Source organism: Kwoniella newhampshirensis, chromosome 3 (assembly GCF_039105145.1).
Source record: "Kwoniella newhampshirensis strain CBS 13917 chromosome 3, whole genome shotgun sequence".
Lineage (NCBI taxonomy): Eukaryota > Fungi > Basidiomycota > Tremellomycetes > Tremellales > Cryptococcaceae > Kwoniella > Kwoniella newhampshirensis.
Genome location: NC_089957.1, coordinates 1,664,030 through 1,687,545, shown reverse-complemented (window position 1 = coordinate 1,687,545; position 23,516 = coordinate 1,664,030). Strand labels below are relative to the sequence as shown.

Genomic DNA, 23,516 nt, shown 5'->3' with positions numbered 1-23,516 from the left:
ATTTGTCTTACTCAACATTCTACCGTACATCCTAAGCCATCGATAGCTAACTATTCACGTCGCTGAAATCCTCGATCGACCTTGGAAGTGGAAATCAAAGGCAAGTATCGTGAAGGACCTGACTCCAGACGAAATAAGAACTGAGAACGACCGCAAAGATGGGGAAATATTATTGTGATTATTGCGATATGTGAGTTTTGTCTGTTCCACATTCATGATCCTTCCTGTTTCGTGATTCAGAATGGCTTCCTGTATCGATTTCTCATGGTCGATTGCCTCTCCTTCACTGACTGAGACTGAACGGGTGTGGCCGAGAGAGAAGATGGTGCGCTCTTCAGTGGGGTTTACGGTCTAGACATCTCTGCTCGCTCATGATGGTCTTCATTCGTTTTTCCGAGCAGCTTCCTCTTCGCTTTTGTCCTCGTGGAATCGTCGTGGACATCAATCAGCAAATCTTGAAGTCGAATCTCAGTGCTGACAATCCACCTTTCCTGCCCTGACTCGTCGTCTCCTCTGCTGTCATATCTTCCCCTCGACCATCCCGACGTTCGTAACCTTCTCCCTCTGGCCCATTTTCTTTCCCTACCTGACCTCGCCGTACCCGCCCGAAACAACTCAATTGCGACCGACCAATATCAAACACAGCTACCTGACCCACGACTCGATGAACGCCCGCAAGGCCCACAACACAGGTCGTAACCACGTCTCGAACGTCCGAGACTATTTCGCCTCGCTAGGCCACGATAAAGCGCAGAACATCATCGATCAGATCATCCAGCAGCACGAGAGTGGGGGTAGGACACAGATGATGATGGCGCCTAGCATGAGACTGGGGGCGGGATTCATGAATCCTTTAGCTACGCAGCCGGGTGAGTGGAACGTGAGATGGGTTTGGACTGGCATGGATCAAATGGCATGGTTGCGTGCTTTTCGTTTTTCTTTGTGTGTGGATCTGTGTACGGGAGGGGGGAGGACCTATGGAACCAGTGGTGACCTATTTGAGGTGTCGAGATGCAAACCTTCCCGGGGGAAAACCGGAGATCTGGGATAAGGATGACTCGGTCGGTTATAGGGATCCGGGGAGAAGAGCCAAAGTCATGAGGCGTAGCACTCCTCAATCCATGACGTGTGTGTGGAAGGTGGAATAAGAACATGGAGCTTGATGAAGGGCGGGTCGTGGAAGCTGTACAAAACCCGCATCAGGCTTCAAGACAGAATACCTAGCTGACTCTCTTCTCTGTCCCCAGCATTCCCTCCTCCATTCCCACCCTCTGGCGGACCACCTAACGGATACCCTTCTCAACCTCCTCCTTCTTTCCGACCCCCATTCCCCCCCAACGGTAATGGTGCACCACCCTTCCCTCCCAATGCTAACGGCGCACCGCCGTTCCCTCCTCCTGGCGGTATGGGAGTTCCCCCCTTCCCTCCTCCCGGTGGAATGGGGATGCCACCTTTCCGACCGCCTCCACCCAACGGATTCCAGGGTATGCAGATCCCACCACCTCAACAAGGAGGAATTTCGCCCGCGAACGGGGCCGGAGTGGGTCCACCACCCGCTTTCACGCCGGCTCAAGGAGGAGGCGGAGGGGGAGGTGCGGCTCCGGGGATACATCCGGATAGATTGAGGATGATGGGTGTGTAAGGAGGTGTTTGTCAGTCGGTAATTGGTTCCGCAGGGGTGAATCGAGAAACGGCGTGGATTTGGACGACGCGAGCGGATGCAGGACAGGGATGTCAGTAGCTGGAGAGACCAATCATCATCCTAGTAGCAAGTGTCATGCTTATAGCAAGACGTTTTCAGCCTCTATGGGCTCGTACACTGGTTCATCATGTATACATCGTATGATAAACTGCTCTTGAGCATAACAATGCGATCATAATGTGGCAGTGGCATCCGGCAAAAATTTCCGGTCCATCTTTCTTTGGCCTACTCGTCTCTTGCAGATACCATATCGGTCGCCACCGGTGCCCCTGCTGCTGCTGCTGCTGCTGATGCTGCGGCAGCTCCTCGCCTCTCCTTTATCTCTCTCCATTTCCTATTGACCTCATCGGGGGTTTCTCCTCTCGTCCTAGTCTCCACCGGCCTGTATTTCCCCGTCATCTGGAACTCACCTCCACCTACGGGCCAAAGACATCCGCCGATCTTCTCTGCTCTACTGGGTCCTAAGACTTGATTCATCTTTTTCATAGATCCTCCGATTTGCCAAGCTCTCAGTTCCGCCTGTTGTTTCGATGAATCGAGTGTTCTCTCAAACCCTTCTCTACCTCCCATTGCTACAGGATACAATGTCTCCTTGTCCTCTTCTGCCAGCGATGAATATGGACCGTCATAGCCGCCGAAACGCCAATCGAGCCCCGCTTCATCTGGATATCCACAATGGTGCAACGTCAGCGGTAAGGGATGACCCATCATGTAGTTCGGTTTTGAAGGGAATTTCTCCACGTCCAACAGATCAGATACCAGTTCCGGTTTTTCCAGTTTCGATCCTATCAGAAAGAGGATAGCGATGATATGTCGAACTTGATGCCATAGGAATGCCGTGCCGATCAGATTGAACACCATCATCCCCTGGATCTCTTCACTCTCCTCGAAATACGCTTCGAGGACAGTCCGTCGATGATTCTCAATCTGTTTCGAGCCGTCCAACTTGCAGAAATTGCGATGGTCGAACTCACCGATCAACCGCGCGGCTGCGTCGCGCATCAGAGCGAGATCGAGAGGCGGAGAGGTGGGCGTCGGTCGGAGATGGAAGGCATAACGGTAATGGCGGTGAGAGCAGGAAAATCGCGAGTCGAAAGGTCGGGATAGAGGAGACCATGCGAGGATTCGGATAGAATGAGGGAGAACAGAATTGAGCAGTTTAGGATAGGGATATTCGACCGTAGTCGATTTGGACTTGGCTTCGACAGTCTTGCCAGTGGAAGATTCATCTTCGATTTGGCCCTCATCAGGTGCAGCAGGTTTTGGCGGTGAAGGCTCCCGAGCTTCCTTCCACCCTCCTCCACCCAGATCTGATCCGCCATCACCTGGTCTTCTCGCGCTTCTCACCCAGAGGTTCACCACCTGACCCTCTCCACTCACACCCCTATCTGTCCGTCCACATCGACTGTACCCACACCCTTCCCACCCCTTCCCAACTTCGATCAACCGCGTCTTCTCGAGGGCGGCTATCAGCTCAGACTCGACTGTCTGGACGATAGGAGCATCGGGTGAGGTGGGGGGTTGGAGAGCCAAGCCGGAGTAGGGCCATCCGTGATATGCTACGAGGAGGGCGATGTGTCGTGTGGGGTGGGAAGGGAAATGGAATGGTTTTTCATCGCGTTTGTTGGCCCTTCGTTGGGATTTGTTGAGTCCTGTCAAACTCTCGTCTACGGCCGACGATGGTGTTGAATCTCCAGTAGTCACGCCCGGAGCGGTTGTCGTCAATGTAGAAGGACCAGCCGTAGCTGCAGCCGCAGCATGAGAGACTGAAGGTCCGGCGACAGGTGGGACATCGGCCGTCGAAGGTTCACTCGATGACGAACTGATTCCTTCGAGAGCTGATAATCTCGCGATGAGCTCTTGACGAGATAGGTTGGCGTATCGTGACATTCTCTTGGCAGCGCGTCGGGAGATACACCTCAGGGAGGTAGGAAGCATGCAGCGTTTCTGGTGTGGAGGACACGGCTGATCAAGGTTGACAGAGGTCGAATCAGTTGATCATTCAGATCATTTTTTTCTCTGCTGGTTTAGGCACCCGATTAGAAAATGGTTGCAGCGGTGATCGCCGCTCCAAGAGCCAGGGCAACTTGATTACGTCGTTTTATGATGATGAGATTGAGATGTTAAGTAGGAGAGAAATGGGAAAATGCTGCTCAGTTACGCGTCTGGAGTCCGATTCCGGTATCAGAGGTAGCGGTCGGTGGTCGAGCTGAGTGGGGAGCTGAGATGTAAGCTTGGTAGGCGAGAAAAGAGGGAGAAAGGGTACTCGTACATGTTTTGACCTTGTCATTCGTCATGTTTTCTCTGTTTTGGTAACTGGTATAGATTTGAGTTTATCTGAGTTTTCGGCATGACATCAGCATCATCAAATATCACATCTCACCCTGCTCTCGCTACTGGATTCATCCAAGTTACAGATAAATTACCCCTCATCACACTCGACCAGACTACTCCCATCCCCCCGATCCCCTGCTCCTCTTTCTCACCCGTATCGTCTACTTTTACCACACACTCGATCCAGAAGGAGACCGACGTCGTATCTGTTTCGCTGAAGTAGATAACAATTCTTATGGCACGACCAAAGCCCGACAAGGGCACCAGTACGCCGAAGAAGGGCGACGGCAACGGGGCGACATCAGCTACATCTACACCAAAGAACCTCAACGCCGATGGGATCGGGAAAGGTAGAGTGGATAGAGATTCTGCTGCGAACGGTCATGCGGTTGCGTCCACTCCGAAGAACAACAACAAGTCAAAGTCAAAATCGTCGAAATCGCCAATCAAGGTCAAGGTGACAGTGAGCGATCCTGCTCCTGCCGAACATCCTTTGGAGAAAACGCCTCTTTGGAACTGGCTCGTCTTCATACCTCTTCTCACCGTCGTACCCTACCTATTCTCGAAACTTCATTATAGTCTACCAGAACCATTGCCTCCTTAGTGAGCCATTCATCTTCAAGCGGGACACCTCCGCTCAGAGTTTTTCCCATCAGACGGTAGCTGACCTTGCAGCGGTTCCACAGTGACGAGTCAGGTCGACCTCAGCCCGCGGAAGAATTGATATTAGGTCATATCCAAGCGCTCGAGACAATAGGGTACAGGACTGTGGGCACATACGAAGCGATTGCAGGGGAAGAATATGTCTTGTCAGAGGTGCAGAAACTCGTCAGGAAATGCGACGAAGGTGGGAATCTGAAGTGCGATTGGTGGGCCCAGAAGGGGTCTGGCTTCCACGCGTGAGTCCTCCCTACATTCATCCGCCATGGATGCTAACGACGCATGGATGGCCCTTGAAGCTTCGAAATCCTGGATCATGAGGTGTTGAAGGCATATGTCGGGGTGGCCAACATCATCCTCCAGATTACATCCATACATCCACCCTCGTACAACGCCTCAGCACCTCATCTTGACCAAGATGCGATCCTTCTTGGCGCACATATCGACTCGACAATGCCTTCTCCTGGAGCTGCAGAGTGAGTGGACGGCCGTCCGAGTGCCGAGACAATGTAGACGGCACTGATGAAGCTCGCACGGTGCAGTGATGGGATCGGTGCCGGAGTGATGTTGGACGTAGCGAGAGTGTTGGTGGAGAGGAACGAGCCGTTCGATGCGTCCATCATCTTCTGTATGTTCTGTTAAAAGGAGTACCTTGCTCTCTGAAGATGTTCGCAAAGCTGATAATCCGGTTCAGTGTGGAATGGAGCCGAAGGTGAGATTGCAGTTAGCTATAAGGCTGACTGTCGCAGAAACACTCCAAGACGGATCTCATTTGTACTCAACCAAACACCCCAGTGCGAAGAGGTGAGCCACAACACCCCACCTACGGCACTTGTAGGAACAAGCTGACAATACTTCAGAGTTCGAGCCATGATCAACCTCGAGGGTCAGTACGATCTTCATGCCTTAAAACACTTACTTACGGCCAAACTCAGCGGCTGGATCTACTGGAGGTGCACTTCTCTTCCAAGCTACAAGCAAAGAGATGATAGACGCGTTTGCTCGTTCACCATAGTACGTCTGAGTTTAGGTGACCTCGGGCTGACCATTCCAGTCCTCGAGGTACCGTCATTGCGTCCGATGTTTTCCAATCCGGTATCATCATGTCGGAGTGAGTTCTATTCGTTACAGCATGAGGAATGATGCTAATCTCCCCGCAGCACCGATTTCGGACAGTTCGAAAGATATCTCGGCGTCTCAGGATTAGACGTGAGTAGATCTGTGACGACTGGATGACAGCTGACATCTCCACAGATGGCCATCGTGGGTCACAGCTACTTCTACCATACTCGCAGAGATACCTTGGAGCACATCGAGCGTGGGTCAGCCCAGCACTTCGGTAGCAATATCATGGCCATCGTCGATTACCTTCTGTCTCCCGAGTCTCCTCTGCTCATGCGGGAAGCCTGGTCACCTCCAGATGTGGTGTATCTCGCTCTGTACGATCGACTCTTCTTCCAGTATTCGATGAATAAAGCCGACGGGATTTACACTGCACTCGCAGCTCTGGCTGCCGGCATCACTTTGAGGAATCTTGGTAGGAGAAGTTGGAAGCCATTTTTGGTCGCTTTGATCGGTACACCACTTGGCATGATAGGCGGTTTGGTATCAGCAAACATTCTAGCTGGAGTTCTGAGTGCTGTCGGGAAGGGACAGCTCTGGTGAGTCCTTCGGCGCTCGTTCTTCGCTGACGACAGGTTCCGACACGAACATTTACCCTTAGTTCTCTTCGTACCAGCAGGTTTCATTGGCCATCTTTCGATTCAGCTGTTACTATCGAAATTCCTATCTCCGATAGACAGGCCACAACTTGAACAAGCACATTACTACGTGCAACTTGTTCTATCAAGTTTGTACATGCTTCTCCTGCAAGCGCTGCGAGTCAGATCAGCATACCTTTTCGCATTCATCACCGGGATGTTCCTCGTTGGTGCGGTGATGAATGAGCTTGGTCGAGCGGCTGGTGGGAAGAAGGATGGCATCGCATTGAAGAGCGCATACTACTTGACGACAATTGGATTTATGGCGTTTGCTATTGAGGGTATTCCCGCGGTGAGTTACTCGACTGGGCGCTCACGCTGACGGATAGGCGTTGGACATCTTCACTCCTCTCGCTGGTAGAATGGGCAAGGTAAGTAAATGAGGCTTCTGAACATGACTGACATGGTAGGACGCACCCGCTGAGCATATCGTGGCGACCATCTCCTCTGCATGCGGATTTGTCTTCCTCCCTTACGCTCCTGCTCTCTTCCACCGAACTTCTAGGAGGACACAACGGAAGGTTCTCCTAGGTCTAGTCCTCTTCCTTGCAGGAGCTCTTACAGTCATGGCTGGACCTTGGTACTTCCCGTATGACAAGATGCACCCGAAGCGTGTTGGTGTGCAATATAATTACAACGTGAGTGGCAACTGAATTTAGACTGCAGCATTTGATTGACAACGACATAGCATACATCCGGGGCTCACACCGCTCATATCGCATTTATGGACCGAGGACCCATCTCCGACATTGCCCCTTCAGCTCACGCACGATACGGCGACGGCTCACCGCTGGAGCACACCTCTTTGACCGACTACGACAGTGACTGGGACGTCATGTACCCGATCTCGTCCTTCTTTGACACTTACAGATTCCCAGTTGCTGTGGACGCAGAAGCGCGAGACTTCCAGTGGCCGAAGATGGGCCATTATGTTCAAGAAGGCAAGTGGGATTATGGCCAGAGGGAAATCAAGTTGAGGTTCGACTTTGTAAGTGCTTTGATACGTGCGAGATATACGTCAGGGTCGTAGCTCATTGCCATCATCTACGACAGAGGGGTCTCGTATGGCCCACCCTTGCTTTCGAAGCTGCTGTTCTGAAATGGTCGTTCAACTTCCCGCCGCCTCAGCACAGCATGAGACATCATATCAAGGTTGCGACGGCAGCCGATGAACCGATCATGGATTTGAACCTGACGTTGCGGATGGAACCAGGAGAGACTCTAAAGATACACTGGTCTGCTTTCGGTGGGTCTTTGAGCAGGGGTCAACGTACAGGGGACGAATAGCTGAGCTTGTCGTTGACTGCGTTCACAGACCTCAATCAAATGATACCGGGCACGGCATCTCGACTAGGACCCGATATGCCAGCTTCAAAGATGCTACTGGATCTCGACGAATGGGCTACGGAGAAATGGGGCGGTCATCTCGATATGGTTATGAGCGGTACGGTATGCGGAGTAATCGACGTGTAGTGGGACCATTGAGAGCCCCAAGACGGAAATGCTCGCGGAAGACATTCGGAAGGGTTGGAATGGGTGGACGATCAAGATGTGGGGTGAAAGAAAATATGGTGGAAAACGAAATGAGAAAAGGAATTTGTACAACTACTGGTTTGTTGGTATCTGACGATTGCCATGCATCACTGAGGCTATCTGAGAAGTCTGTATAATGCGCTACGATCGAGCAGGGCGAACGTGAAACAAGAAGATCTAGCATTGGTCTATAGGTTTGTCAAACTCAGCAATGATACAAGTTCTTAATCAGCGAAAAACACCGAAAATCGGGGATGTAGCTCATTTGGCAGAGCGCGTCATTAGCATGTTATTACAACTAGTCTTGACGAGGTACCGGGTTCAATTCCCTGCTTCTCCATTTCTTTTTCTTTCTTTTTGCGTTGGTTTTTGGTTTTGGTTACATTCCAATGTGCACCTTGAGTGGTGGAATAGGTTGTGGAAGACTCGCTTCGATAGCTTGATCGGTTGACCGACCAGCTTATGTCGGCTCAGCCTCGCTAGTCAGGATAAAAGGAGAGAGAGAGAGAGGTCTTTCCTCCTGCTCCTCCTTCTTGTTCTGTGCGCAACCATGTTCATGTTCATGTTCATGTTCATGTTCCGTCCTTCGATCGATCGATCACATGGACGAGTCCTATCTGTCCCAGGGCCCTTGCTTGGATGGGGCGTACGAGTAATGTATTTACTCATTTATTTAATTCTCATCTTGAGCCATCTATGCACACAGTCCCGTCTTGAGATTCAGGTGTAATGAGCCTGAGCCTCACCTAGTCAATAATATATAATTCTTAATACTCGCCTTCGCCGTTCTTCATAATGTCCTAAATTGACCGTTCCCATATGCATCAACCGTGCTCCTCATGTATCAAACCAAAAAGCAAAAATCACAAAGTATATAAGTCATTTGACTCGACAAAAAAAACCCACCTTGAAACAAGGGGATGTAGCTCATTTGGCAGAGCGCGTCATTAGCATGTTATTTCAACTTGAATTGACGAGGTACCGGGTTCAATTCCCTGCTTCTCCAAAAATAAATCTTTTTGACGTATCGTGGATCGTCAATATCTAACTTACTAGGGCAAGCAAGTTATTACCAAGTTATGAATTTCAATCAAGCAGACGCCGGTAGGAGAATGACAACGAGCTCGCACTGCTCACCATGATATTACTATCATCGTTGAAAATCGTTTACTGAGAAAAAGGGTCATTGACACAGCCTACCGTCTTGATATATGCCTGTTTTTCTGTGAGAGACGTCAGGTGAGACCGGCTGGTAGCTGAACGCTTTCACGTCTGATTTGGGATGTCGGCCCGCAAAATAGATCATCGAATTGGCACCCAGGACACTCATAGATAGTGCGAGATCTGATGCAATCACATGACCCATGATGTCTGTCTGCCCATTGTCTATCTAATGCACAACGGCCATATCTCCTTCCAATCCCAGTCCCTCCTCTTGCTGCTCAGCCCATATTGGTGGCGACCCTCGTTACACCGTCTCCGCCTATTCCTCCTCCTCTTCCGAATCGTCATCACCCGCAACGTCCATGTTGGCCGCCTCGAACTGCTCCATGAGAGCTTTGAGCTCGGCATCTTCTGTCTCCGACACGACTTTAGGCTATGAATCAGGAAACACTCAATCAGCTTTGTTGCATACAACGGGCACAAGGTGTGTGTGCTTGTGTGACGATAAACAACCCCAACTCACTTTCATCTTGATAGTCATGTCTCCCTTCTCCTTCGTGATGCTCTCTCCAATGACCTCGACGGCCTTCTCCATCAATTCTATCGCCGCATTCTTGTCCGTACTCGTTGTGCTCATCACATACAACGGAGGAGCGACCAATCTGACCTTGATAGGGACTTCCTCTGTAGAGACAGCCTCACCAGCAGTCAAAGCTCGTTTGATGGCGTCGATACCCGCGTACGAGAAACATTTCACCTCGATATCTGCTCGGACTTTGACGGGTTTGGGAGTGAGTCGTCGAGCGATACCTGCTCTGAGATCGGACAGTGTTTCGGGATCGAGGGAAAGGGGACCGAAGATCGCTTCGGGCTCGCTGTGAAACGATTCGTATTCAGTCAACATTGGGTTTCATAGCTTTGAACAATGTGTTGGAACTCACCTAATAGAAGCTTTGAACGCCTCGTACGCGTGTCCGTATTGTTTATGCAAGGGCCAAGCGATCTTTTCATACACTGATTCCGGAGAGACACCTCTCTTCTTGGCTACTTGAGTCATGATGGAATCGACGGCCTTTCCCTTCTCGTATTGCTCCTCGCACTTCACAACTTCCTCGGCAGACACTCGTCGCTTAGACAAATCGATGTAACCTGTGAGTAGAAGAGAGAGGCGAGTGTATGGCAAGATCGTTGGAGGACGTGATCAGGGTGACAGAGTCGGTCGAATAGCGGACGACAGTAGCGGATTACGGAAGCATGAAGAAGCAGACGTAAACGTTCGGTGGAAAAGAGAAGAAATTCAAGTAACGCATTGTCGGCTCATCAGCAACTGCTTTAGCCATGAAACAGTACACGGGACAGAGCATTCAAGCCTTTTCTTACTCACCCTTGTCGGGATCAACACGCATGACAACGACGACCTCATTTCTTCCCACTCTGATCAGTTTTTGAACGGATCTAATACGTCTTCTAGAAAGCTCAGAAAGGAGGATCATTCCTTCGATGTTGTCGTATTCGAGCTAAGCAAGTGGGTCATGCAGGTTATAAGCTTGTCCTCCTTGACTTGTTAGAAATTGAGGGAAGAGGAGAAGCTTACGAGTTTGACATAGGCTCCCATATCTTCGATAGACTGGACTTGGACCATGACCAGTTGGTCGACCTGTGTGTATATAGAGAGGAGACGAGGACACGGGTCGACGTCGTTGGGAACAGCGATGACAAGTTTATATGACAAGAATGGTCGCCGCAAGTCATTTTGCAAGGGACAGTTGGTCGAGTGGAGATGAATGAAAGGTTGACATCTACTGTCAGTAATGGGGACGTCCAGTCACATCACCTGGCACCGCTTCTCACTCACCTCTGGGTATTTATTTTCGTAGAACCGCGGCATGACGGGTGGATATGTGGGATGAGAGAAGATTGCTGGTGGCGAGAAGATTCGTCTTGCTCAGCTGGTTGTCTTGTGGACCAATACCAGCTTCGATTGACTTTTTGGGTTGATGAGGAAAGGTTGTGGCAAAAGTCGCGCTTCCTTTTGAGAGCTGGTCGGAGATGAGCTGATCGGAGATGAGCTGATCGGATATGGCTAGTCGGTTATGACGACTGTTTTGGATGCTTTGCGATCAAGTCAAGATGATGAGAACGGGTGAGAGAGCAGTGTCAAGTGTAGGACAAAGTGGGACAAGGCAATGGTGAATTTGACCTTTGGATCCCATGTGCTGACACGAATGATTCTCAATTTCAATCCCGAGTGGACTCAAAACTCGAGTGGGAAGGAGCGATGCGGGCGGGATCAAACGTCGGCGTTTTGTGTCGATCACCCAAGAGGAGATTGACCATGTGGCACCCGTGCAATTTGGTGGGAACCGGTAAACGTACAGGATGGTATTAAGCGGTTGTTTCGCTCTCTGTCTCTCACGTCTCGGTGAAAGACCTGCCCTTGTCACTCGATAGCCTTCCCACCTGATGGACATACCTCGACTCGCCTATATACGTCTTCAGAGCGAGCCCGACTTGACCATTCCCCGACATTCATACAATGCTATCACGTACCCTTCTCAGACAGTCTCTTCTCATCGTCGTACACTCTCGAGTCACTTTACGGGCCATGTCCACGTCTACCACGGCTTCTGACCGACTGGTCATCCCTACCAGATCACCGAACAACACAGTCGCGATCCTCACGCTGAACAGACCAAAGGCTCTCAACGCACTGTCCACCCCTCTCTTTCAAGCACTGAACGCCGAGCTGGAGAAGGTGGAGGAGGATGAGAGTGTCAGAGCGATTGTGATCACGGGCGGGGAAAAAGTGTTTGCGGCTGGGGCAGATATCAAAGAGATGAAGGACAAGGAATGTGAGTGCTTTTGGCGTGGATCACAGGGCGGCTGTGGTCAAGGCTGTACTCATCAGTATATCTGGGAGGGTCTGTGCTTCCGAAGATACCTCTCCAGAGCTTGAGAATTGTCTGCACCTATTTGACACAGCTCTTGTTGCTGGGCTGAATGATATACTGACACTCACTGCCTTCCATAGTCGCCGAAGCATACACGACCAATTTCCTCGGATCATGGAACAAGATCGCATCGATCAGGAAACCAATCATCGGTGCGGTTGCAGGTTATGCGGTGGGTGTTAGGCGTTGCTGCAACACGTATCTCTCAGAATGACATTCTATGCCATTTACATCAATGGCTCTTTTTGCCATCTGTCTCGCTCCAGAACCCCGTGCTGACGCTCTCGCACTTTCGCAGCTCGGAGGAGGCTGTGAACTCGCCATGCTCTCCGACATCCTGATCGCGACCCCCAACGCCACATTCGCCCAACCCGAAATCACACTCGGTATCATCCCCGGTATGGGCGGCTCCCAACGACTCACCTCTCTCGTCGGGAAAGCAAGAGCGATGGATATGGTCCTCACCGGACGCAAGATTGACGGCGTCACAGCGGAGAGATGGGGTCTGGTCAGTCGATTGACGAAAGAGGGAGAGAGCGTGGTGGATCTTGCGGTGAAGACGGCGGAAACGGTCGCTGGATTCGGGAAAGTGGCTGTTCAGGCAGGTAAGGAGGCTGTCAATGCGGGTGAGTGCAGACGGAGTTTCGCTGGAGGACGATCGTAGCGAAGAAACGATGCTCGGTTTTAGGGGGACGATTTACTGACTACGAATGTTTTGCCTGCTTGTAGCGCTCGACCTCCCACTTGAACAAGGCCTGAGACTTGAGAGAAGACTGTTCCAACAGCTGTTCGCCACGCAAGACCAGAAAGAAGGTGAGCAGAAAAATCGCTCAGCTGGACGATGTATCTCCCATTGGCAGAGCGGCGAGCTGATGACGCCCGCGTAAAGGTATGGCCGCCTTCGCTGAGAAGAGAAAGGCGACATGGCAGGATAAGTGAAGTGCCGGAAGTGAGGAGACGGAAGGATGGATCTGGAAGTCGTATAGCTCGTGACAGAGAAGTGATGCAGTGTCATTACATGGATGCCTGTGATGCGGGCGACCTCGATACGGGCTTGAGAGGTCTCCCTACGTCTCTCGACTTAACATCAAGCGGCGGTGTTCAACTTCGATCTTTGCATCTGGTATGATGGTGTTCAACAAATTTCATCGACTTCTTTATGAGGCTTCATACTTCTCCACTGTCCTTCCTGATTCTCTCTCAAGTTGACGCAACAGCGCCTTGCATTTACTTCTGCAAATCGTGAGGAGTAGTGTCAACGACGGCTTGGACCGTTGCGGCCGTGGTCTTCTTCCTGATCTCATTGATCATACCGAAGAACCCATCGCCTCCTGTAGTGTTTGACTTGGCGTCCCATTCTTCATCGTGGCTGAGAAAGTAAATCAATGCCAATCAGCGATCAAGGCTGTGTACGAGCAGGAGGAGAGGGCAAAGTGTGATTTTGCAGGCAGACTTACGTGAGAATGAGGTTGGAAGAGGGATCGACGTGGAGGGTGATCAACGAGTTGACGAGTTTTTCCATGGGAGGGAACTTGAAGTGGTACAGTTGTGAGAGGGTGAATTGGACAGAAGGGGGTTTCTACGGAGCGCACAAAAGTATACAATCAGCACCTGACCATGGACAATAGCATGGTAAAGAGGTGAAAAGTGGATTGGGAGGAAAGGTGAGCGAGGTACACTTACGATCTCGGGGTTGTCGAGGAACTTCAGACCCTTTGTCTCGGAAGACGAGAAGATTGCAGGCATGGCTGTGGAAATGCAGGAAGAAAGTGATCAGCAGCCTCTCGATTCCGGCGATTATTTTGGATCAGGAGACTAACCATTGAATTGCGCTTTCTATTCGCCCAAAAGAAACCAGGGATCAGTCTGCGCAACCGTCAGGATTGTATAGTCCACTCACGACCGCATCGAGACCGTCGGCGATACCCACCGGGTCGTGGAACGTCGCCGAGGGATCGTATCGCGCATAAGCGGAGCTGACGGGGTGGAGCTGGTCTGTGGGTGGGTGGATGGGTAGTTGAGAATGGTGTGGAAGGCATCAGGTCGTGCACTATCATCATTCTGTCGCAAAGTCCTGTCTCATTCCCATTGTATAACTTGGAGCCTTCTCATGCCGTCGCGGCGAGGGAGAGGAATGGAGTGGAAAGGAATGAAAAAGCAGATAGGTATGCCGTGGAATGACACGATCTTCCTCTTCGATTCCGATTCCGATTACAATTCCGAATGGCGGATCCTTATCTTCTGACCGGGGAACAAAGTCGCTTTCACACACTCTGCAAGCACACGCTGAAGCGGTCCAACGCCACCATTCAAAAAACAAGCTGGCCAAAGAAGCCTGCCCAAACAAAGCTGGCCACACAAACCGACGCAAATTGACGTCCAGCTCGACCTCACTCACAGAGCTGCAGGACATCATCGATCAAGCCCTGTTCCTCCGATGTCGGGGTACGTTCCTTGAATCCGAAATTGGGGACTTCGGCAGACGAAGAAGGGGCGGAGGAGGACGACATTCTGAGTTGTGTGTGTGTGGTGAGCGGTCGTCGGAGGTTGAGTCTTAGTTTAAGTAATTGGGCAGTGGATTGACGGGTTCGAGTGGAAGTGATTGACATGAAGGACTTTATCGATCAGATGTTGGGGGAAAGAAAAAGAGAGAGAGGAGAATGTGCGATTGTTCGACTGACACGTTAGTCTTACATATGTACGATTACATCTCCATGCGATTATGCCGAAGCTGGATCAATACTTAAGCTTACGTCTCTCTCCCTCTCTCTGTAAATGCATGAATGAATGAATGATCGTGGGAATCACATCGCACACCGTCAACTTCTTCCAGCTCACTCCAAGATTCATAGCTGACAAGGCAGGCATCGATCGGATCGTTATTGGGTAAAAACACATTTCTACCTGCGAGATTCCGGGGTATCAAAAGGTACGTCACAGGCACGATCGATGCTGAATCCGGGGTAAATGTGATGCCCTTCTCCTCCGTTCTCATCTCACTGACCGTGGCGCGGCATAGGCCTGAGGAGAGCGGTCGGATAGGAAGGGGAAGATGTAGAGTGTCTGCATGCATGGATGAATCAAAGTAAACTGCTATGAAAATGCTATTCACACGGTATATGTGTTGGGGGTATGTTTGTAAGAGTCAACTTTCGGCACCTCGCTCAGCGGTTGCGAACATGTCAACTTGAGACCACTCAGGACCATCAATCACCACACAGCACTTCCTCGCCTCTCCTCATGTATCCTTTTCATTCACCTGAATGACCACCCATCACACGACCTCAACCTTACTCCCGGCGTCTCCATCTTCTTCTAGATCCTTCAAATACCTCTCCAGCTCCCATTCCTCCACTCCCTCCCCCGTAGTCATAGACACGCTCGTCATGCTGGTTTCGCTCCCTCTAGTGATCCTCCAGTCAAATCCACCTTCTTCGAACCTGGTTTCAGCGCGTGGATACTCCACTGAGACTTCAGCTTCCAATGATGCACGACCTTCTGTGATCAAAGGTGGAGGCGGAGCAGAAAAGTCAGGTCGGAAACTAGCGCGAAATTTGATCTCGTCCGACTTCCTATGGTTCCTGTCAGACTTGCCAGTGTCGACATCGAAATAGCTCTCGGTCGTTCCGAGATCATTGTGACCGAGCTTGTGGTTTTGTGTAGGAAGTGGTGTACCCCATCCGTCTCCTGCTCCAGAAAGGTACGGCATGGCATTCTCGTCACCTTGGGCGGCCTGGGAAAACTTGTTGAACCGTTTGATGATTCCTAAGGGATCTTTGCGAGAGGGGCGAAAGACTGATCGCGGCCCACTTGGACGAGCGGGAAGACCGATGGAGTTGACCTCGGTACTGAGATTCAGGCTGAGGTTCTTCTCTTTGAGGGGGTTTGACCTTTTCAAACTTTCGACCGATTTCTTGCTTCGAAGCCCTTTGAGTGCTGCCGTGACTTGACCTTGAGGAGAACTGTAACTGTGTGCGTGCTGGGGAAGTAGGTTGATCAAATGCTTGGACTTGAGCACGGAGTCTTCGTTGGCTTTTCGACCCGCTTTGGCAGTGAGGATAGGAGTAGATTCATTTGGTAGGGCGAAGAGAGAGGATAGAGACTGGTTAGTCGAATCTAAATCAGAGGCTGGTCGAATCATTGCGTCGACACTCGATCGACTGGGAGGTTCAGGGGTGAAGATGACAGTTTGGTCCAAGGTCTCATCACCGTCTTCCCTCCCTTCAGCCATTTCCTCATCCGTGTGGACTGCTTCGATGACTTCGGTCTCGAATCGAATTGCACCTGTATGATTTCCAGGGGTAGTCGGAGCAAAGTACGTATCGAGGTCGAATGACTCTCTTTTGGGAGTTTCCGGAGCGCGACGTGGCATCTCTATGAGAAAGTAGGAAGGACTCGTCTCGTGTTGAAGTTTCGGTTGTCCGATCGAACTCTTCGGCGTTCTGAGACGCCCCTTGCCGGGAGTGGAAGGGAAACAGCCATCTCCGACTTCGTCTCTCTCTCGATTAGGTCGAGGCAGACCAGGGGGAAGGGGGACGGGCGGTGTTTGACAATCGGGAGTGGGTACCAAACCTGACATGAATGTGTGTTGAGCAGTGATCGTCGATCGGACTGAGCGAAGTGTCGTGGTACTGCCTTTCTTAGTAAGAACCGATCGGAGGGTCGAGAGGGAAGACTTCCTGGGGACAGTTCGTTCTACGGGGATCGGCAAAGGAAGCGGTGGAGATGGGGGAGGGTAATCGGGAGGAGGCATTGCAGGTGGTCTGTGAGAGCCACTCATCAGCTGGAGATCGAACGTACAGAGTGTTGTAACAGGACTCACGTTTCTCGACCCTTCTTTGGTGTCATGCGTAACCTCTTCACCAACCCATTCATCATCCTCCTGCTCCTTCCCGGAGTGTTAGGCAAATCCATTGGAACCGGTGGGACTTCTGGGGCTTGATCCAGATCCAAATCCATCCTGACACTCTCTTCACTCTTTCTCCCTTTACTCTTTCCGCTCTTGGCACTCTTGATAGTCGTTCGACTCCTACTTGTCTCACTAGATTTCCTAGGTTTACCCCAGAACCCTCCATCCCCTTCTTCTCCCTCTCCGATGACGCTTCCATCGCTCGAGCTGGACCACCTGGATTCCTGACCAAGCGGAACGTCGTAGTTGTACTTACCCCTAGGTGTGCCCATAGCGACCAGTTTTAACGAACGCATGACGTTGTCCAAAGCTCGCTCGACACCCCCATTCATCCCTGATGCTTTGACGACACGGGGAGATGCGGATGACGGTGTAGTGTGAATGATCGACGATCGGCGTCGACGAGCTGGTGTGGTCGGCGAATATGAAGAGAGCGGAGCAAAATGAGAGCCCTTGACAGGGGATCTGGGAGGCGATGTCTTGGGAGGAGAAGGAAATGAGGACAGAGTTGGAGAAGGAGTAGGCTGAGAGCCGGGAAAGATGCCGGACGTGAACTGACGAAGGAAGAGGAAACAAGTCAGTATCTTCACTCCCACTACATGCGCGGGAAGAAGGCAAGCAGTAAGGCAAGCCGATGCGATCTGTCATCGCGACGGTTGCAAGAAAGGAGGTTGAATGACTGCTCACCAAGTTGGAATACCCGTCGTTCGGCGTCAAATTCTCTCCGCTCCATCTAGAGACAGGCTTCCCTCCTTCCACATCGCCTGCTTGATCATGCATGAAGGCCGAGGAAGACGTGGGGAAGGGGATAGATATGGGTCCTCCTCGTAGTCCTGAGCGTTTGTGACGGAGTGAATTGACGTTGGTCATCTTGGGCGACGAGCGGAGGCTCCGTGTGGTCTTGTCGTCCCAAAGTGCAGAGATTTGGCCCAAGGGTAGAATAGCAGAACTCAAAGAGAAGAAACGCTGTAAAGCAATGAATGAGAGGAGAGACAAGCAGATGAGAAGGAAGAAGACGAGCGCTAAGTAGAGGAAGAATGATAGAAGAGTCTTGTTTGAGCTTGTGGGAGTGACGAGTCTGAAACGGTAGAAGTTGAATCAACGTTTCATCCGGTCATGAACGCAGACTTTGATCATACATCAACATTTGAATCACCGAATACACGCATGTACACGAGGTCGGCGCCACCACACACACGCACACACACACACACACACACACATACATACACATCTGCATCATCTACTCCTGGTTCACGATCCGCTTGATAGACTGACTCTACTGTCGAAAAGATTGGATGCAAAGGTTTGACAGTGTGGGTGAAAAAGGTGGAATGAATGGTTGAGTGATGTTCTCGAAAGGCACGGAACAAAAACCGACAAAAAGCAGTCGCGGTCATTAAAATTGCTGTCAAAGGTCCAATCTCGTCAACCCCGATGAATTTTTGGTGTACATGCATGCGTACATACAATCGTTCCATTTGCCAACATGACTTCCAACGCTCACTTCATCGTGATAGCGGCCATGCACCATCCCGATCCAATCCCGACTCAGACCCAGACCCGGAGAGACTATTTGAATAGATCACATCCCACTTCGTCCATTATCTTCTTCAGAGCTTTCGGTCTCTTATTCGGTATCAGAGCCAATGCGGTGGGAGTGTTTTCTCTGTGGGATGATGCGATCTACATCAGTCTCCCAAGGGGAATGAACAAAGACAGCGAAACAAAGACGTACGGCTGTTCTATCCATATATGGTAAGGGATACGATTGGTCATTCCGTCCAGTTTCTCTCCCATCATCCGCAGTGCAGCTTCATCTGGTACCTGAATCAACCCGAAATCACGTCGATCATTATCAGGGGGCCTTACGAGCTGTGATCAGCGATCGACTCACCTCCATGACGACCTTCCGCATGCCCTCCCAGCCTCTGCCATCCTCACCCTCTAGATATGTGATCACATCTGGATGATCCTTGTATCGATGTAAGACGGCAGTTGCCGCATGTGCTGATTGAGCGAGTAACGGTCCGATCGGCCAACTGAGGACCTGTCACGGTGTGCTCGTCAGCAAGAGCGATTACTTCATCGTCCACATGCGTGTTGCACAAAGCCTCACTCACCGTGAGCAAGTCTCGCCGTATGATGATCTGCATGACGAGACCAGTCGGTTTGGGCGCATCTCCAGATACTGTTGACATTGCCCGACGCAGGCGTACTATGGGCAGAGGACAGGATCTTACAAGCGCACTGATAGGAGAGAGAAGTGAATAGGATGGGAGAGACAAAGGACAGATGGGAACAAGGCGTGAGATGAGCATAGATGTCGTTTCCATTGATGCACAAGTGAGATTGACATGGGAAGGCGGAAAATCAACATTACCTCGACGCGAAGACAATCAGGATGACCTCCACCGAAGGACTTCCATTCACCCCCACTTCTTGCCCGACCCGCGCTCGACCCTCAACCAACTTCTCCTTCTCTCTGCCTACTCAACCTTCCTCTTCCATCACTGCCATCGTACGCGCAGCAAAGATGGACCCACCAAGACGACGTAATGTCGATAATACGCCTCCTCTTGCTCCGCCGATACAACAGCCCCGTCGAGCCGGTCAACCAGTCCGACCTCCACAACCAGCTATGACACTCCGACAGAGGATCCGTCGTTACATACAATTCACAAACGTTCTCAAAAGGCCCGTCATCAATCTCATAGTTTCTCTCTGCGTCCTGTCACTCATTACATGGTACTCAGGCAGATATCTCTATCAGCTAGGTCCGGCGTATCGATACCTGACACCGTCCACGAGTACGAGTTCCCGTACGAGGAAGCAAGAAGTGGAAGTGGTGAAGTTGACCGAGGCAGACCTGGTGAGGGGGACGAATGCAGGGCAAGGGAAAGTGAGAGGACATTGGGATTTTGGTGATGGGAGGAAATGGACCACAAGCGATGCATTCGTCAAGCCTGAGAGTAAAGGGTTGGACTGGGTCAATGTCATGTTGGGCAACGGAGGGTAGGTCATCTATCTTTTCTACTCGTTGCCAGTCCTTTTTCTTTAGACTCCGTTTCAGACGAGGAAATAGCTGACTGCTCAAAATTGAAATCAGACCCGAACCGAACCTGAGCGGAGGTGAGTTCCAGCTACGATCCATCGGACGATGTCTGACTGACAGCAGCGTGTACAATCAGGCATGATCCCAGCCGTAGCTCCCCCCTTCGGTATGACACGTTGGTCACCTCAGACTCGAGAGAACTGTAAGTGAGCGCATGGCGGAAATTCTGTAAGAACGTCACCACAATTAGGTGACAATTCAACTGGTGTCATGCTCATTCATATCGTTGTCCAGACGTTTCGATGTGTCCTTACAATCAAACCGACACCAAATTTCATGGATTCATAGGCACCCATCAGCCGGCTATTTGGATGGGTGAGCACCCCCCTTCTCTCTCTTGTATACACATACGAGCCTTGCTGATCGTGTCCTGGTTACCGCAGGCGAATCCGGTCCTGCGCAAATCTCTGCGGGCCTGGGCAATGTCGTCACTGATTTCGAAGCTCGAGGCCTTCCTTTCAAGAAGGAAGACGAGTATGCCAGTGCCAACTACTATAGTAATGCCTTGGACGCAGGTGAACATGGGAGTATACAAGTAGAGATGACAGCCGGTAAGTGTCCAAGGGTATTGTCTGCCGTGACAGGTAGACTGTCGTTGAAACAACATATTTCTCCAGCATCGCGCGTAGGACATATGAGGTATACCTTCAACCCATCCCGAGAAGGATCGCGAGAAGAGGTACAGCCCCATATCGTCATACAGGCCAGCAGGAGAAGCTGGCTCCTACATGGCGATCAACCTGATGCAAAGGTGCCTTATTTTCCGAAAGGTTACATTCGTATCGACGAGGATAGGCAGGAGGTGTTGGGGTGGAATGACGAGCGACAAGAGTTAGTGATCCTTTCTTGGAAGAGATTAGAAATGTGCTTAGTCTGACTCACAACGGCCTTCAGTCGCGTGTTGGTAGGCGAAGACTTACCCGCAGCAGCATTCAAGTCTTACTTCGTAGCTCGATTCTCTCAGCCCTGGCAGCAAGCTGGTGTATCTTACGATGGTCGGGTGCAGGAAGGCGTACTGGATGGGGAAGGCGAGATATTGGCTGGCTGGGTGAAGTTTGGATCACACATGACGCAAATTGAGGTGCGGGTCGGTGTAAGCTTCATCAGCATCGACCAGGCAAGGAGGTAGGTCAGGTTCCGCCGATCCAGATTCGCTTCTAAGTTGATCCGTATTCGTCTAGAGCCATCGATCTCGAAATCCCCGACGACCAATCTCTTGCTATGACATCTCAAAAAACACGGTCAGCTTGGGCAGAAAAGCTCGACCTTCTCTCCGTGTCCGGAGCCACTCCTCAGAATCTCACTGTTCTGTATACCTCTTTCGCACATACCCTCGTATACCCATACGAGATATCTGAAAATACAGGCATGGTCACCGCCCCGAGCTGGTCATACTATTCGGGCTACCTGGACAAGGTCGTGGATGGCTTTTCATACTCCGGCTACTCGATCTGGGATACTTTCCGCGCACAAACCGCTTGGCTGCTGCTTGTCGCTCCGGAACGAGTGGGAGGTATGATCACCAGTATGTTGCAAGATTATAAGGAAGGAGGATGGTTGCCCATGTGGAAGAATCTGGTAGAGACGAATATTATGGTTGGAACTCATGCGGACTCTGTGGTCGCACAAGCTATGAACGCCGGTGAGTCGAGCTTGCATGTGTCACTGTTGCAAAGTGAGACTAAAAAAGGCATACAGGAGTGACAGATTTCAATTGGAGTCTCGCATGGGAAGCAGTCAAAAAGGACGCTTTCGTCCCACCTGACCGCGACACGGAATTGCAGTAGGTCTCTTGAGTTACTCAGAACAAACAAGCTGATTGCGAAACATGCTCCACGCAGATTCGGCGACAGGGAAGAAGAGACACCGCAAGAAGTGCGAGCGGGCCTTACAGAGTATATGAAGCTTGGCTATGTCGCTGCAGACCTTCACGCAGAGTCGGGCAGTAGAACTTTAGACTACGCTTGTGAGCCCATTCCAATCCGTGTATGGACTCCCGAACAGGCCACTGACGATGCCACTGTAGATGACGATCACGCGGCAGCGATAGTGGCGGATCATGTTGGTGATCATGAGATAGCAGCGTTTCTGAGAATACGAGCGAAAAGCTACAAGAATTTGTGGAACGCAAAAACAGGGCATATGGAAGCAAGGAATGGTGCTGGATCATGGGCGGGTCACGAAGCGGGATGGACGGAAGGGGATCACTGGGCGTATAGCTTGGATGTCATGGTGAGTGATGCTAGGCCCCGATCGTTAAGTCGGGCAACATGGAAAACGGTCGTAACGGCAACCAGCCGCGCACGTTTGATTCGTGACGATCATCAGCTAATACAAAGCTGTTCACAGCACGACGTCTCCGGGCTTATCGACTTGATGGGTGGCAATGCCTCGTTTATCGACTTCCTTGATCGTCACTTTGGCGGTGGTCACAATCTGCATACGAATGAGCCATCTCATCATATTGTGAGTGGACGTGCTTCGGTCCGCGCTCTTGGTTTGTGTGCGCAATGAGTTCAGCGCTTCCTCCTATGATAGGTCCTCTCGAATGACGCTACTGTATACAGGACTGATTCGCCTCCTATTCCCAGCCGTACCTCTATATGTTCGCAGGAGCTCCTCACAAAACCCAAGAATGGGCCCGAAGTCTTGGTCGATCAGAGTACAATCACACCGCTGGTGGATTGTCTGGTAACGAGGATTGTGGACAGATGAGCGCGTGGTATCTCTTCTCCGCATTGGGATTCTACCCAGGTGAGTGCAACACAGTGGCTCATCGAAGCACACTACGAGTACTCTACTTGTACGAAATAGCAACAAAGTTGACACTCCCTGAATGTGCTACGTCTTAGTCGATCCTGCCAAAGCGACATATGTCCTATCATCGCCGTTCTTCGACCAGATCACACTCCGTCTACCCAACTCTTCAGCGATGATACAGATCAACGCGGGAGGCGCGAGTGATGGTCGGATCTATGTGAAAAGTTTGAAGATTGATGGAGTGGAGTGGGCCGGGATAGAGGTGGATCATGAGCTGTTGACGAGAGGCGGAAAGTGGGATTGGGAATTGGAAAGTACGCCGCAATTCTGGGGAGTCTGAGCCGGTCATGGTTTGTGTAGATAGATGTACGACGAACTGCTTCCATGATGTATGACATAATAATGAGTATCATGCCAGTGTGAGCGAGTACATTGAGGTGTTGGTACGAACGATGAGTGATAGCTCGTTATTGTCGTGAAGCATGAAGCATGAACGGCTTCACCGCACAATGAAGGATGTCAACGGGGATCGCATCTCTAATACAGTATGATCACCCTGGATTGCATGCACTTTAGACTGGCCATGCTGTGTAGTGGCGCAAACTTGACCCAGAGGGCAAGGGCAACT

The 23,516-nt window shown here is 51.0% G+C and overlaps 9 protein-coding genes and 2 non-coding genes across 11 annotated transcripts; 6 read left to right on the top strand and 5 right to left on the bottom strand.

Moving 5' to 3' along the window:
• Nucleotides 1–158: 158 nt before the first annotated feature.
• On the top strand, nucleotides 159–1,642 carry IAR55_001962 (uncharacterized protein; the record flags this gene model as incomplete). Its single annotated transcript, XM_066945081.1, has 3 exons — nucleotides 159–190; nucleotides 646–869; nucleotides 1,248–1,642. 3 exons carry the CDS (start codon nucleotides 159–161, stop codon nucleotides 1,640–1,642), a joined length of 651 nt encoding a protein of 216 aa, XP_066805004.1.
• A 285-nt stretch (nucleotides 1,643–1,927) lies between these two features.
• On the bottom strand, nucleotides 1,928–3,592 carry IAR55_001961 (tRNA pseudouridine(38-40) synthase; the record flags this gene model as incomplete). The annotated part of the gene is made up of 1 exon (XM_066945080.1): nucleotides 1,928–3,592. The coding sequence occupies one exon, from the start codon at nucleotides 3,590–3,592 to the stop codon at nucleotides 1,928–1,930; it is 1,665 nt and encodes a 554-aa protein (XP_066805003.1).
• A 679-nt stretch (nucleotides 3,593–4,271) lies between these two features.
• Nucleotides 4,272–7,929, top strand: IAR55_001960 (uncharacterized protein; the record flags this gene model as incomplete). Its single annotated transcript, XM_066945079.1, has 16 exons — nucleotides 4,272–4,639; nucleotides 4,723–4,935; nucleotides 4,996–5,172; nucleotides 5,239–5,324; nucleotides 5,391–5,408; nucleotides 5,458–5,500; nucleotides 5,557–5,582; nucleotides 5,632–5,692; nucleotides 5,751–5,807; nucleotides 5,857–5,905; nucleotides 5,951–6,357; nucleotides 6,499–6,748; nucleotides 6,867–7,094; nucleotides 7,145–7,444; nucleotides 7,510–7,702; nucleotides 7,772–7,929. The coding sequence occupies 16 exons, from the start codon at nucleotides 4,272–4,274 to the stop codon at nucleotides 7,927–7,929; spliced, it is 2,634 nt and encodes an 877-aa protein (XP_066805002.1).
• Nucleotides 7,930–8,239: 310 nt separating this feature from the next.
• IAR55_001959 lies at nucleotides 8,240–8,329 on the top strand. Its single transcript has one exon. It is a non-coding gene; the product is annotated as a tRNA-Ala (tRNA).
• A 576-nt stretch (nucleotides 8,330–8,905) lies between these two features.
• IAR55_001958 lies at nucleotides 8,906–8,995 on the top strand. Its single transcript has one exon. It is a non-coding gene; the product is annotated as a tRNA-Ala (tRNA).
• A 477-nt stretch (nucleotides 8,996–9,472) lies between these two features.
• IAR55_001957 (uncharacterized protein) lies at nucleotides 9,473–11,041 on the bottom strand (the record flags this gene model as incomplete). The annotated part of the gene is made up of 6 exons (XM_066945078.1): nucleotides 9,473–9,586; nucleotides 9,677–10,028; nucleotides 10,095–10,302; nucleotides 10,538–10,670; nucleotides 10,748–10,810; nucleotides 11,009–11,041. 6 exons carry the CDS (start codon nucleotides 11,039–11,041, stop codon nucleotides 9,473–9,475), a joined length of 903 nt encoding a protein of 300 aa, XP_066805001.1.
• A 648-nt stretch (nucleotides 11,042–11,689) lies between these two features.
• On the top strand, nucleotides 11,690–13,043 carry IAR55_001956 (uncharacterized protein; the record flags this gene model as incomplete). The annotated part of the gene is made up of 5 exons (XM_066945077.1): nucleotides 11,690–12,005; nucleotides 12,185–12,276; nucleotides 12,403–12,730; nucleotides 12,834–12,917; nucleotides 12,994–13,043. 5 exons carry the CDS (start codon nucleotides 11,690–11,692, stop codon nucleotides 13,041–13,043), a joined length of 870 nt encoding a protein of 289 aa, XP_066805000.1.
• Nucleotides 13,044–13,331: 288 nt separating this feature from the next.
• IAR55_001955 (uncharacterized protein) lies at nucleotides 13,332–14,614 on the bottom strand (the record flags this gene model as incomplete). The annotated part of the gene is made up of 6 exons (XM_066945076.1): nucleotides 13,332–13,473; nucleotides 13,562–13,683; nucleotides 13,788–13,852; nucleotides 13,925–13,940; nucleotides 14,005–14,099; nucleotides 14,503–14,614. The coding sequence occupies 6 exons, from the start codon at nucleotides 14,612–14,614 to the stop codon at nucleotides 13,332–13,334; spliced, it is 552 nt and encodes a 183-aa protein (XP_066804999.1).
• A 764-nt stretch (nucleotides 14,615–15,378) lies between these two features.
• Nucleotides 15,379–17,883, bottom strand: IAR55_001954 (uncharacterized protein; the record flags this gene model as incomplete). The annotated part of the gene is made up of 3 exons (XM_066945075.1): nucleotides 15,379–16,867; nucleotides 16,927–17,567; nucleotides 17,701–17,883. 3 exons carry the CDS (start codon nucleotides 17,881–17,883, stop codon nucleotides 15,379–15,381), a joined length of 2,313 nt encoding a protein of 770 aa, XP_066804998.1.
• Nucleotides 17,884–18,585: 702 nt separating this feature from the next.
• IAR55_001953 (uncharacterized protein) lies at nucleotides 18,586–19,214 on the bottom strand (the record flags this gene model as incomplete). Its single annotated transcript, XM_066945074.1, has 4 exons — nucleotides 18,586–18,682; nucleotides 18,752–18,840; nucleotides 18,911–19,063; nucleotides 19,137–19,214. The coding sequence occupies 4 exons, from the start codon at nucleotides 19,212–19,214 to the stop codon at nucleotides 18,586–18,588; spliced, it is 417 nt and encodes a 138-aa protein (XP_066804997.1).
• Nucleotides 19,215–19,549: 335 nt separating this feature from the next.
• Nucleotides 19,550–23,228, top strand: IAR55_001952 (uncharacterized protein; the record flags this gene model as incomplete). Its single annotated transcript, XM_066945073.1, has 14 exons — nucleotides 19,550–20,028; nucleotides 20,123–20,145; nucleotides 20,205–20,270; nucleotides 20,363–20,443; nucleotides 20,512–20,679; nucleotides 20,746–20,959; nucleotides 21,023–21,253; nucleotides 21,310–21,770; nucleotides 21,827–21,911; nucleotides 21,970–22,094; nucleotides 22,155–22,360; nucleotides 22,478–22,594; nucleotides 22,720–22,882; nucleotides 22,981–23,228. 14 exons carry the CDS (start codon nucleotides 19,550–19,552, stop codon nucleotides 23,226–23,228), a joined length of 2,667 nt encoding a protein of 888 aa, XP_066804996.1.
• Nucleotides 23,229–23,516: the final 288 nt, after the last annotated feature.